At 36.4% G+C, this 13,800-nt stretch overlaps 1 protein-coding gene across 1 annotated transcript; it reads right to left on the reverse strand.

The window, feature by feature from the left end:
* Positions 1-4,374: 4,374 nt before the first annotated feature.
* LOC104874815 (stromelysin-1) lies at positions 4,375-12,413 on the reverse strand. Its single transcript, XM_010642055.1, has 10 exons — positions 12,268-12,413; positions 11,170-11,414; positions 10,928-11,076; positions 10,677-10,802; positions 8,973-9,137; positions 8,664-8,808; positions 7,764-7,897; positions 7,033-7,192; positions 5,669-5,769; positions 4,375-4,631 (listed from the first exon to the last, which is right to left on the reverse strand). Exons 1-10 carry the CDS (start codon positions 12,370-12,372, stop codon positions 4,531-4,533), a joined length of 1,431 nt encoding a protein of 476 aa, XP_010640357.1. The 5' UTR covers positions 12,373-12,413; the 3' UTR covers positions 4,375-4,530.
* Positions 12,414-13,800: the final 1,387 nt, after the last annotated feature.

The raw sequence follows: 13,800 nt of genomic DNA on the forward strand, positions 1-13,800 counted from the left end.
ATATGTAAAATTCCTGTACAATATAATAACGGACTATGCATTGCTCTTAACCTTGAGCATAGTGGCTTAGAGACACTATGTATGGGTTTTGCTGCTGAGACTATGAACTTCACCAATGTTCAACTTATGGATCAAAACTCAAATGAGACAAATTTTGCTAGATTTATTTGCTAAGCACCAACTTCTGCACTCAGGAGGCTCAGGCAGGAAGATTTCTAGTTTGAGGCCAATCTGGCAGCCAGAACCTTTTTCAAAAGACCAAAGCAAAACACAAACCAAAGCAAAAAGAACCTGTGAGGAGCCATTCTACATAATTTTTGGGAAAATTATTTCACAACTAAATTATAATTAGGCCTAGTCTTCTTGCCTTTGGGCCAGCTATGACATGCTGAAACAGAGCTCCATCTTTACCTTAGTGGTCCATGATCCTATGACACCCAAGGGCAAGATTACATCATTTGGGGCCAGAGATTTAGCTCAGCAGTTCGGTGGCCTGCCTCGCAAGCGCAAGGACCTGAGTTCAATCCCCAGTACCACCAAAAAAAAAAAAAAAAAATTACATCATTTGAAGATATCCTGATGCCTTGAGAACAAAGTAGTAAGAGAAAGGTTTCACTTGGGGAGGGACAAATTCCTTATCAGCTTAACTCATCCCACCTACTGTTGTAAGAATGTCTTTGCTCATTTTACCATCCTGGTCAACATAAGCTTCTCATTGATTTAAAGTCATCAGCACAGGATCCTCATGGTCCTAGAATTACTGCCACCCTCCAAGATATCCGATAATGTCCTCCAATAATAAGATTCTTGTCAATTTAGGATTATTGCCATCCCTGAGTCATCTATTACTCCCTATGAACCTAATAAATAGTGGCAAGCTCGGGGCGACTTCATCTTTACAAGTCCCCTTTCCTGTCTTTACTCTTTAATTTTCCTTGTGCTGGAATGGCTCAAAGGAGACCAAGACACATGCAGGGATTCTGGTAACATTCCCTTTCCCTGTTCCCTATAGAAACCAATAGTCTTGAGAGGACTGAGCAATAGATGTAAAAGCAAGGTACTGGCTCATATGTTTAATTATTTAGTTTGGAACTATTGTACTTGATTGACTAATATAGTTTTTTTCCCATTGAGTTTATTGGTACATCTTAGGTATACAGTGCAGTTACATTCATTATTGGGAACTTGTACCTTTACATGACAGGTCTTGGTTCTCATTTTTTCCCCTTATCCCCTCCCTTCACCCCCTTCTCCCTCCCCATTTATAAACACTTCATTTCCATTTTTTCATTTTCTCATATTTTTTTCTTTTCCCTTATTAGCTTTCCCCTACCCTTCCCACTTTCCCTACACCTTTAGCCCCTTTATTCCTATTTCACATTGTCAATTATATCATTAGGATCTTATGTACTATTTTAGTTTATTCACACCACACCAGAAACTATTCAGTATTTACACATGTGACTTATTTATTTCACTTAAGTATATCCTCCATATGTATCCATTTTCCTATCAGTGAATCTAATTTCTCATTCTTTATGGCTGAGTAATATTCCAATTTGTAGAAAAACCACATCTTCTTTATCCAGTTTCCAAATGATGAGCAAATGGGCTGTTTCCAAGTTTTAGCTATTACAAACTGTACCACTGTAAACATAGGGGCACATATATCTCTGTGATATGATTCTTTTAATTCTTTTGGAAAGATACCCAGCAGAGGGATGGCTGGGTCAAATGGAACCTCTAGTCCCAGCTCTTTGAGGTATCTTCCAATATTGATTTCCATAGTGGTTACACCAGTCTGTATTCCCACCAACAGTGGAGAAGGGTTCCTTTCTCCCCACATGACCAATATAGTTTTAATGAATGGTTGTAATTATGGTAGGTGAATATATTGAGGACTATACAAACATAAAGATGTGTCAAACTTCAGGTATAAATTGAATAATTATATACATTGATTTCACAACTAGACTATAGAAAGATGTTGGCTGTGATGGAGACTGGCTACACTATTTTTTCAATAGTGAACTTGTAGATAATTCTTCTGCCTCAGCCTCCCTAGTGCTAGATTACAGGTATGCATGATAAGGTCCCACATCAGCCTTTTGATATTAAATTGAAATGTACCTAATGTAAAAAGAACAAACAAGGAATTCTACATGTACTCTATATGGAGTGGTTGCCAATATATATTGAGTGAAAAATCTAAAAAACAGGATAGTATGAGTTTTTCATGCTATCACTTTTATTTTTAAAATGATCTTCATGCTTGATAAGCATAAACTATTTCTGCAAAAATTCATAAAAATCTACTTGGTTGCCTCTGAGAAAAAGAACTAGCTTTGGGTACAGAGATGGGAATAATATGACTTTTCACTGTATAATATTTTTTACCTTTTGAATTTTGTGTTGTAGCTATGATGTGTGATTGAAAAACACGGTGTTTAAATAAAAAAAATCACAGTAAAAGATATGCCATGAATCCTTCTCAAAATACTCCTCCTGGTTTAAACACATTCATCCCATAAATCTTTCCTCTTTCTGCAGCAGTTCTGCAATTCCTCTTTTGTGAGTCTCTCTAGTTGTATTCTGCTTCTATGTCCTGAATTGCTTCAAAACATTGTCACAGCCATTTTTATTTCGGGGAAAAGACAAAAGTTGCATGATACCAGATCCAGTGAATAGGGTGGATGAGGTCCCACCTAATTCATAATGTTTTTATAGGTCTGATTTGCTGTTAGATGGCCTTTGGCAGAAGCATTCAGAGTATTTTGTTGTTGTTGTTGTATCTTAAAAAGGCACTCACAAGAGACTTCCAGAACTGCCTCAAAAAGTGCCAAGAATGATTGAATAAATGCATTCAAAATGAGGGGGAATATTTTGAGGAAGACTAGTGACAATGTATCTTTTACTGTAATAAATTTTTGAATGTAAACATTCACCATATTTTTGATCACATCTTGCAAAAATAAACTAAACAAATTTAGGTCATTTAAAAAAGAAAGAAATATTATATTCCTTGGCAGAATATTAACTATTTCTTAGAATTTTGTCATAGAGTCTCCCTATATGGTCTCTCCATAGGGTGGCTTCGAGAATAACTTTAAAGATGAAACCTAAACCAGGTATGTAGCTATAGTCCCAGACACTTGAGATCTTCAAATAAATGGATAAGTTAACAGCCAAGTGAGCTCTTACCAACTAGGCATTATGCAGGAGCATTACTTAAGGATAAGAAACCTGCTTTAAAACTGTCATTTGCTAGTAAGACATGGTGGTGCATGACTATAATCCTAGCACTCTAGAGACCGAGGCAGAAATGTCATGAGTTTGAGCCCAGTTTGAGCCACAAAAAGTACTGGGCCAGCCAGCACTACAGATCAAGATACTTTCTCAAAAACAAAAAAAACAAACAAAAGCATTGTTATTTACCTCCTGGAACAGAAAGATATAAAATGTGTATAATAGGACATTTTCATGTGTGACTAGAGGAACTTTGTTTGCTAGGGTGAAAGAGGGTGAGGGACTATACAAGAAAAGGGAATGTCAAAGAACAAATGTGATTTTCTCACCAGCAAAATCAAAAGTGTGAAGTAGGTGATTTACTATGCTTACAGGGTTCACTTCAGAATTATTCCTGAAGTCTGACCTACAGGAGGCAATCCCCTGTACAGGCGTCGCCAGCTTGGGCCTGAGGTCTGTGTCCTGTTAGGAATCAGGCCACACAACAGGAGAGGAGCTGTGGGTGAAGGAGGGAAGCTCCATCTGCATTTACAGCCACTCCTCAGAGCTGGTATTGCTACCCAAGTTCGGCCTCCTATCAGATCAACTCAGTCTTAGGTCCTCATAGGAGAACCCTTCTGTGAACTACACATACCAGGAATCTAGGTTGCTCCCACTCTCCTTTGAAATATCGTGTTCTATGAAACCAGTCCATGGTTCCAAAAAGGTTGCAGATCTGGGCCTAGGTCCTCCTTCGATATAGCAGAACACATATGATGCCTGGATGTTGAAGCCAAGCATGTTCTCAGGGTACAAGTGGAGGGTGAATGGTACATTGTTCTCAGTTCTGGACAAGCCATCATGAGACCCCAGCCTTTGAGGCACTAACCCTGCCCACCTCCACTGACCAAGTATCTGCAGCTATCTACTGCTGAATTCATAATGTGCCCATGACTGTGAGAATGACTTATTCTTGAATCAAACAAAATACTATAATTAAATAATCAATAAACCATCTTTATTAAATAACAAGCAAGTAGTCTACATAAATACAGTCACTGGTCTATTTCCATGAGCCTTTCTCTTCTCATATAGAAGATGACTCATGTGATGAAATGCAACTGGACCAGCACCCTTTAGAATGCCCTGTAATAATGGGAAGGTGACCAGCAAGATACAAAGCTCAACTGGAGTTCTGACACTGCACACACAGGAGAAAATCAACAGCTTCAATTCACAATGACTTAGGTAAAAAGTTCATAGCTTCATTTTAAATGCCCATATTGTGCCTTCCATACATCTTTCTTAACAATTAAACCAGTTGTTGCTCTTCAATGTATGGGTCACTTTCTTTGCATTTGGGTCAAATTCCAACTGTGAAGACTCATTGAAGAAATAGAAAAACCCTGCAAATACAGGCAAGAGAAAAAGTGAGATATATTTTCAAAAGAAGAAATGTGGCAGCCTACAAAACTCAGAATGATAGATAACTGAAAACACAAAGTCTTTGTAGAGATTTACTTTGTGCCAGGAACAATGTGAAGCATTTCATTAGATTTTGTTTTGCTTTTTTACTTATTTACATAAGTCTAACTCCATTTTACAGATGAGGAAGCTGAGGTTTAGACAGATTCAGATGCTCACCTAAGGTTATGTAACAAGGACAGAGGAAGAGAGTGCTCCACACTGGATCTGTCTGATAGCAAAGCCAGTTCTGGGGTTTTGGTTCAAATCAGAAAAAAAAAAAATCTTTGCTTGTTTAAAAACTAGGATCTCTTATTTTCTTTATTTCTTACACTTCTCTCTTTTTGCCACATTGCAGGCTAGGGAGCATGTCTGGCCCCAAAGAAGCACAGAAACTCTTTCGAAACACCAGAGGACCCTTTACTGTTATGCAAAAGTGATGCCCAGGTTACCTTTCCATAAAGATAACATCTACTCATTTATCCATGACTAGGAAAACAACTTAAAAAAAAAACACTTTGGGTGCATGGGAAGACAAGAATTTGCAATGAACAAGTGTGGTCAATCACTGACTAACTCAGGAAAGACAGACAATTTCCTAGAGAATTAATAGTAGAAACAGGATTGGATGCAAAAGAAAGGCATCTGGCCAGTATTAAACCTGACCACATCACCTTGTGGGAATTTTGCACTAACATACAGCTCAAGAAAGGTAATGGCACATGTAAGCAAGTAGCACCTGAGTACTTGGGTTCTATATGCAGGTATAAAATGGGGGGGTTGTGTTTATTATTATGATGATTAAAAAGAATTCATGTGAAATAGTAATAATTGGCACAAAAAGTAGGTGAATATAAATTTTGGAAGGGGGAAAAGGAACTGAGTTTTTAAAACCCCATTACTAAAAATTGTTCTCTTTCTTTTCATACCATAAAATATTTCAAGTGTCCCACTGTCAACAGATTAAGCATCCTCTTACCAAATGCTTCAAAGGCAGCATCAACCTTTTCTACCCCTGGAAAGTCTTCATTTATCTTTCTGGGAAAGCCTGGCTCCATGCCCTGTTTCTTCTCATCAAATCTGTATCACGTTAAACAAGCACAGCTCAGGATTACATAGAGGCCATTTTACCAAAATTCATAAACCACACAGAATTCTAGTAAATTTTTCATGTACTACAAATAAATACCAATCACATTTGCATTATAAAAATATGTTATTTTAATAGTACTACTAACTTAGCTCTTAAAACCAGAGACCCATCAGAGAGAGGGGCAATATCCCACTATAGAAGATGCTACTTTTTATTGCATTTAAAGCTGGATAGAAAGAATCTTAACTCTCTATAACAAAGGTATGAAATGTGAACAGATGTGTATATGCATGTGTACATTTGTGTGCATGCACAGAGTGAATAGAATACTTTATCTGAAATATAATTTCTAGCTCTCTACCATAACTGGTTTATATATACTAGCCATCCCACTATATACATTGAAATTATCTATGGTAGCCTCCTAGGAAAAGGGGTTGGAATGAGAAGAAAAGCACAGTAAGTGAGTTTGTGGCCCATTTAGATGGACATTGGATGACCTGCTCTGAAATCTAAAAGTCTCAAGCAATGGCCTGGGACCAACCTGTTAGTCCTGAATAATATCCATAAAAGAGGAATGTCTGCTAGTCTTTAGTTTTTTTGTTTGTTTGTTTGTTTTGTTTTGTTTTGTTTTTTACTGGAGATCAAACTCAGGACCTTATGCTTTTGAGGCAGGTGGCTGCACCACTGAGCTAAATCCATGGCCCAATGTCTGCTATTGTTTGTCATCTCTTAAAAAGGCAAAGGAAATCTTCGAAAAACATATAGTAATGTTAGAAGACAAGACAAACACACCATGAGATAACGAGTGGAACTCTAGGGTACAGGGAAAGGAATGCTAGATTGTGGTCTAGAGTCTCAGGAAATCTTCTTTCAAAGGAAGAAAAGATATATGGGCTGGAAGTTCATGGGAAGGCTTCCTGGAGACGGTGGGCTTGAGTCAAGACTTGAAGAATAGGTAGGATTTGAGTAGATGAAAGAAAAAAGAAAAGGTCCTGGGCAGGTGGGGAATGGCACAGAAGGAACAGACATACCAGTCTGTTTCACATGGGATTTAACACAAGAGTACTTAAGAAACGCCCGTTATAAGGCGCTTCTGTGCGTTGATTGAAGAATGCAATTCCCCACAGTGCCTAAAGCCCCACTCTCTTACTAAGATGGAAGTGGGGTAGGGTGGGGTGGATTTTTTAAGGGAAGAAAAGTATTTCTTTAATTAGGCTCCAAACAAAGTCATTCTTATTTCATCATACCTCCAGTACTGGTCCTTCACGAAGAAGTATGTCTTCTTCTTTTCCTTAACAGAAATGGCCGCATCGATTTTCTTCACTGTTGCTGGGAAGCCCAGTGTATAGATGCTTCTTGGAGAACCTGCTTGCACCTCAGATCCTCTGATGGCCCAGAACTGATTTCCTATTTTTAAAAAAATATTCAGAGTTATATTAAAATTATAATAGTTAAATCTGCTAGTTTTAGAAATACATTTCTGCACCTTTGATTTTCATAGTAAAGAGGAGGGCAGAGTTTTACACTTACCAGCTCCATTATTAAGCCTTTAACAAAAATTTGCATATACAAAGAATGAACAAAGATCAAGTGAGGGAATTCACAACACTGATTAATTTATCACCCTGTTTAGTTTTTAATCTGTAAAATATAAATAAAATAATTCCCACCCTAGTCATTTCCTCATCTCCTTTGGCTGCCGTAGTAGACAAAATTTGACATAGTAGAAAAAATTTAAATCCTCTTCAAGTTTTTGTTTTGTTTATGTTTAAGCAAGTTAAAGAAATGTTTAGGGCTGGGGGTGTAGCCTAGTGGTGCAGCATTTTTCTGGTACTCATGGGACTCTGGGTTTGAGCCTCAGCATAGAAAATAAACAAATAAACACACACACAAGTAAACCCTCCCTCCAAAAAACCCCTTAGTCTTTACCTGAAATAGTCTGAATATAAAATAAAATTGTAAAAAGAATAATAATTACCTTTAAAAACAAAAACAGTGTCCTTGCTAGTCACTTCATAAGCTGCATCCACTCCTGAAGGAAGGGAGGGCCAAAATGAAGAGATCAAATAAAACTCAGGTTCAGGGGTCCTGAGGGATTTGCGCCAAAAATACCTGGAAGATATGTTAAAAGCAATATAAATTGAAAACAACCTTTCATCTTTATATTCCTCAGTTTCCAGTGTCACCTGTCTTTCCCCAATCTCTTATCTTCTAGGTTGGATGACAGATAGACATCAGATATATGTATATATCTTTCCTTTTTCTTCAGAAGGCTGTAGTGGACCTCCTGTTACAGGTTTCCACAAAGCAGTGTCTTCTTTTGAAAGGAAAGTTACTTTACCATTCAAATTAATTACCCCATTGTATGCTTACAAAACAATGTATGATCTAGACTATTACTCACACTTTTGAAAAAGATACTGTATATATATATATATATATATATATATGAATATATAGAGAAAATATATGAACATATATATATATATTCTATTCTTCTATACATGTAAATCAATAATGGAGAAATACACAAGAGATCTTGATCATGTACATATTTATCCACTAGTAAGTAAATTAATTGATTAAATGTAATGCTTATCCAGGGGTCTCTTTGAAAAGTAAAAAACAAAAATTTGATTGTAAAGATCTACTTGTACTTTTTGAAAATGTACTTAGGACATTTGGGAATAACAGTTTGAGGACAGGAATCAAATCATTCTGAGTCTACAAAAATGAACTTGACAATTTTAGAAAAATGTAGAAAAGGTACCATTTTTGTCCTAAATGTTTAAAGATCTCTGCCAAGTTTCTCTTTGTTTTCCTTTTTAAGCACTGTACATCATGAGAATAGATAGGAAAATATAATTCCCAGTCTGACCTGTCTTTAAAGAACAGGATTTCTCCCCTCAGGGTGCTGACTGCATCAAAGGACAAAGCAGGATCACATGTGTCTGGTGTCTGAGACTCTGATTGACTAGATTCAGTGGGCACTTCTGGTTCAGCAGGAGAGGGAGGAGGAGGTCCTAAAGAAAACAGATTAGGGAGGAAGCAGCATCAGGAAAAATGTGATGCATATGTCAATTTATATGCTTTCCAGACCTTCTCAAAGTGCTTTCAGTTGCATCACAAATATTTTATGTACCATCTCTGCAAAGCTATAATGTCTAATTTTTCCAACATCACTCACCATAGAGGGACTGAATGCCATCCACATCATCTTGAGAAAGGCGGAATCGAGTCAGGTCTGTGAAGGAGTTGTAGAGTGGATACATCAAAGCCTTAGTGTCGGTGGAATGGAAGAGACCCAAGGAGTGGCCAAGTTCATGAGCAGCAACCAGGAATAAATTCGTCCCTATTTAAGAAATCATAAATAACAGTGACTTATTCCTTAATGATCACATATATTACATAGGCCAGTTGTCCATTGTATATATTTACATTTTTTGACCCACACAGGTTTTTATTCCCCTTATTGATTAATAGAGCAGTTGAAGGAATATGCACTTAAAGGAAAGCCAAGCATATCTCAAGACTAATACTTGAAGTTAGTATCTGAAAGAATTTAATCACATCCAACTGTCCCTCCTCTAGCCTCAGACCTCTTAAAGTCAGGAGAACCAAGCCCTTTTCTTTGTGCTTAGAAGTGGAATTAACCCTCTTGTCTAGAATATAAACAATTTATCTCTTCTTTTATTAATGAAAAGCTAAATAGTGTTTCAGTGTATTGATTGGTATTTGCCAGTTTCCTCTTGATTAAACAAATCAGTGTATTCATTTCAGTTCTGAAACCCTTGAACAACCATACCTCTTTTATTTTATTGGAATATTGCCTGCATAACTTTCAGCCTCATGATTACTATTGCATACATTCTTAGTCCAAAAAAGGTGAATAATGATGTATGTCATAGGATTTTTAAAAACTGGTTTAAAATGTAACATGCCTAAGCATGTCCAACATCTGTGACAAAATAGATTTTGAACACACAAACACTGGCTGTATTCAGATATTTTTCTTCATATTATATATTTGTTAAACTCCATAATGCTGAAATGTGAAGGCTTTGTTTGGGTAATTATGGTTGACATAACAAGTAATCCACTTATTTTTGTAAATATTACTTATGTAAATTGTGACCCAAAGAATGCTATTATTTGTGACTTTGTAGGAAGTTTCCTTTACAAGAAGATGTTACCTAGTATGAAATTCATATTTTATCTGTTTACGTTATTATCATAAATACTAATAGTTATTTGAAATAGTTGTTTTAGCCAATTTTTCAGGAAACTTTGGAAGTCATTTCTCAAGGTTATAGACTGAGAAACATTCTTCTATCTAAACAGTGTGGACATTGTATTTGGGGACTAGTTCCTTCTTTTATAAGTTTCTAAAAATTCTTTTTAACTTAGAAGTAGTAAAAATGTTGACTTAGCCAGGAAGGGGGTGGGGAGGGAGAGAGCTTCTCAGTCTCCAGAATTTAAATCTCATTTCTTTTTTGAAAAAATAACATAAATGGGGGGAATTACATAAGCAGGGTCCAGGGCGCATATTCCTTCAGGTGAGTACACTCTCCACACTATCTCATAGATATCTCCTATTTGATATAACAAAAAATGTTTTTAATAATTGTGGCCCTTAGATAACACAAGATACATGATCATTAAGTAAATTATGTATATTCCCTGTATTTTGCTTATCAAGATAAGAAATAAGCTTTTTAAGCATCTGAAAATGTATGTAGAAATTACTAAAACAAAAATATATTCTGCTTATCCCTGATCCACTGAAAAATCTAGAACACATCATTTCTTAATTATTCATGGTTATTAAGAGTTTTCTAAATATAAAAAGAAATTAGCATTAATTTATTCTGAGAAATGCATCATCACTAACCTGTTGTATCCTTTGTCCATAGCTCATCATCATCAAAGTGAGCATCTCCATTAATCCCGGGCCCAGGTGCATAGGCATGAGCCAAAACATTTCCAGGTCCATCGAAGGGGGCAAAGTCTCCATGTCCTAAGGGGAAAAAATTAAATTGGACTCATAAGGTTATTAGGATCTCTTGCCTTTTCTAGCAAAACAACACCAGACAAATGGAGGCACTTCAGGTGTTTGTGGTTTTTCTCTGATACAAATTTTACCTCTAACTGCAAAAGATATCATTATGTCAGCCTCTCCTTCATGTATCCTGGAGAATGTGAGTGGGGTCACCTCCTCCCAGAGTCTCAGAGCTTTCTCAATGGCAAAATTAACTTCATCTCTTGGTAAATCCTGTGTGTAACTCACAATCCTTTATAGGAAAAATGAAGAAGGCAATATTTTCACCTGTGATAACAGCTTATAAAATTTCAAATTTGTGTGAAAACCTTTTTGAAGCCATTACCTGTAAGTAAGGTGGTTCTTCCTCCACTTTGGTATGCCAGGAAATGTGCTGAAATGACCAACATCTGGAACGCCACACCTGGGCTTGCGAATCATCTCCAAAGTATCAGAATTCAGCTGCCCTGTCACCTCCAACCCAAGGAACTTCTGCATTTCTTGGATTTTTTTAACAATAGGACTACTGTCCTTTCTTTTAAAAAATTGTTTCATGTCTTTTGAGAGGTTGTAGTAGTTTTCCAGATATTGCTAAAGGAATAGCAAGAATAATTTTTAATTACTTCTTATAAATTTTAGCCTTTTACTCAAATTTCAAGATCTATTTAATTACTGAGTATCTATTTAATTTATTGAAACTAATGGAATAAGTATAGTTTTTAGGTTATTCTTATGATTTTTTAGTTATATCTATTTACAGTAAATCTTTGCAGTAGCTCACTTTTCTTAATCTATTTGAATTAGTTGGATAGCTTGCTGTACTAATAAATGTCATATTTCATTGAGTTGTTCAATGGCAAACTCTTCCTCACCTTTGTTTTTTCTCTGTAGCTAAATATTTCTGTTGCTTAGTTTGCCACCAAAGCAATGAAGTGAAATGGACAGTTCAAATAAATATCCAGCATCCTTAAAGGACAAAACCAAAGTACACAGATAAATCTCTTTGAATGTATTTGTACATTTCAGGTGAATTTACTGTATACCTAAAATGTGCCGATAACTCAATGAGAAAAAAAAGATTTGTATAAATTCCTCAGTGTAAGCATGACTTTAGTAATATGACTATTTAGCTAAAGTTACATTGGATTAAAATACCCAAAAATGTTCCAAGGCAAGATAGAGTTGATACACTCTTCACTCATTCATGTGCTGCTATGCTGTGTGACCTTAAAAAGATACCTAATATTTCACACCTTTGTTTCTTCCTAAACATAAAAGGAGAAGCCTGAATGGTGTGATTCTGAGGCCCTTTCTACATCCAAAAGTTTATAACTCTCCGTCCCTGAACTATTTCTGCTCAGTAGCTAAGCGGTTCCATGGATGGCAGAGCTTGTTTCCTCACGTGGCCCTGTCAATGAGAGTGATGGCTGCTTCCGTTAATTACCTGAAGAAGCTCCATGCTGCTGTGCTCTCTCCTCGCAGCGCCATTCACTGGGTAGGCTGAGCAAACTGCCACACACAGCCACAGTGTGATCAGAAGATGCTTCATTCCAGCGGCTGTAGCAGCTCTGCACTGCCTTAATGCCTTGCTCTCTGCCTACCTCTTTCTAGGTCCACCCTCTGAAGCCCAACTTTTATAGAGTGATGTTTATTTAGATCACAAGAAGATTGACTCATCATTGCTTTCATCCAAATAGCAGCGGGATCATTTCCAAAAACTCCAGCTTCACATGATACAACCTACTTTATTAACTTCTTTCAACGTTTCCAATTTTGCAAGGCGAAATGGTGACTAATCTCCAGGAAATGCTTCCTGGAGCAAAAGAGAAAACTGGGGCATTTTTTTTTAATGTTAGAAAAATTGGCTATAATTCTCTAGACAATTAACGTTTGTGTGTTTGAGAAGAAAAGTAAATTGACCTGGTAAAAAGTCAAAATTGTACGGAACTTTAAAAAAGTTTTATATTAAGAACAGATGCTAAATTTTATATATATATATAATGCAAGCAAATGAAAAGTTGTATATATATATATATATATATATGTGTGTGTGTGTGAGTGTGTATCTATACATTATATAGTCTTATATCTTAAAATATAATGCATAGTATCTGGAAGAAATTTACTCATTTTTGAGCCCTTAATTTGAAGTACCTGCGATTCATTCCTATTTATATTTGCTAATCCTCAGGAGAAGAGAAGAACAAAGAGGATCTGAGAAAAAGAAGGTTTGGAATTGGTTTTGCTTTTGTACCCAATTTATTAATGAATGATGGTCCCATAATAGCTATTCCATAAATATTTGTAGAATTAAAGTGAATGATATTGTTCACTGGACTGCCAGCCTCCTGTCTTTATCTTTTAGAATTCTTTATTTTCCTTTTCTTTTTGGGGTGGGTACTGGGACTCAAACTCAGGTCCTTGAGCTTGCGAGGCAGGCACTGGAACCACTGAGCTAAATCCCAGGCTATTTTCCTTTGCAATGTCCTTATCATTTCTAAATTCAGGCTGGATTATTGAAACTTGGGATGGGGGAAGCATCCTAAATTCTCTCCTGATGCCCTTTTTCCTCTTTCCTTTCCCTCTCTTTTCCTTCCCCTTCCTTCCTTCCCTTCCCCCTTAACTTCCTTTCCCACTTCCTTCCTGCTTTCCTCCCCTTCCTCCTTTCCTCTCCTTTCTTCGTGCAGTATTGCTCATATCATTGGTGTATAATAAATGTTAATAGAGAAGGTTTTAAATATTTTTAGAGGAAAATATTTCACTAAACTTCTTACAGCCCTCATCACCTGCTCTCACCTACAACCCCTGCTGCTGGTTTTCTCTTTGGTGGTTTATGTGTTTGCTAAAGGGAGAAATATGAAAATGAGATCTTGGTAAAAATGATAAAATCATTGTATTGTGCATCTAATAAGTATTTAGTAAGTGTAAGATTTTTTCTCTACCATTTACATTTCTTTTGCTTTTTTGTTTTAATTTT

The sequence above is a fragment of the Fukomys damarensis genome, unplaced genomic scaffold, assembly GCF_012274545.1.
Source record: "Fukomys damarensis isolate Sample0158 unplaced genomic scaffold, DMR_v1.0_HiC HiC_scaffold_16, whole genome shotgun sequence".
Taxonomy (NCBI): Eukaryota; Metazoa; Chordata; class Mammalia; order Rodentia; family Bathyergidae; genus Fukomys; species Fukomys damarensis.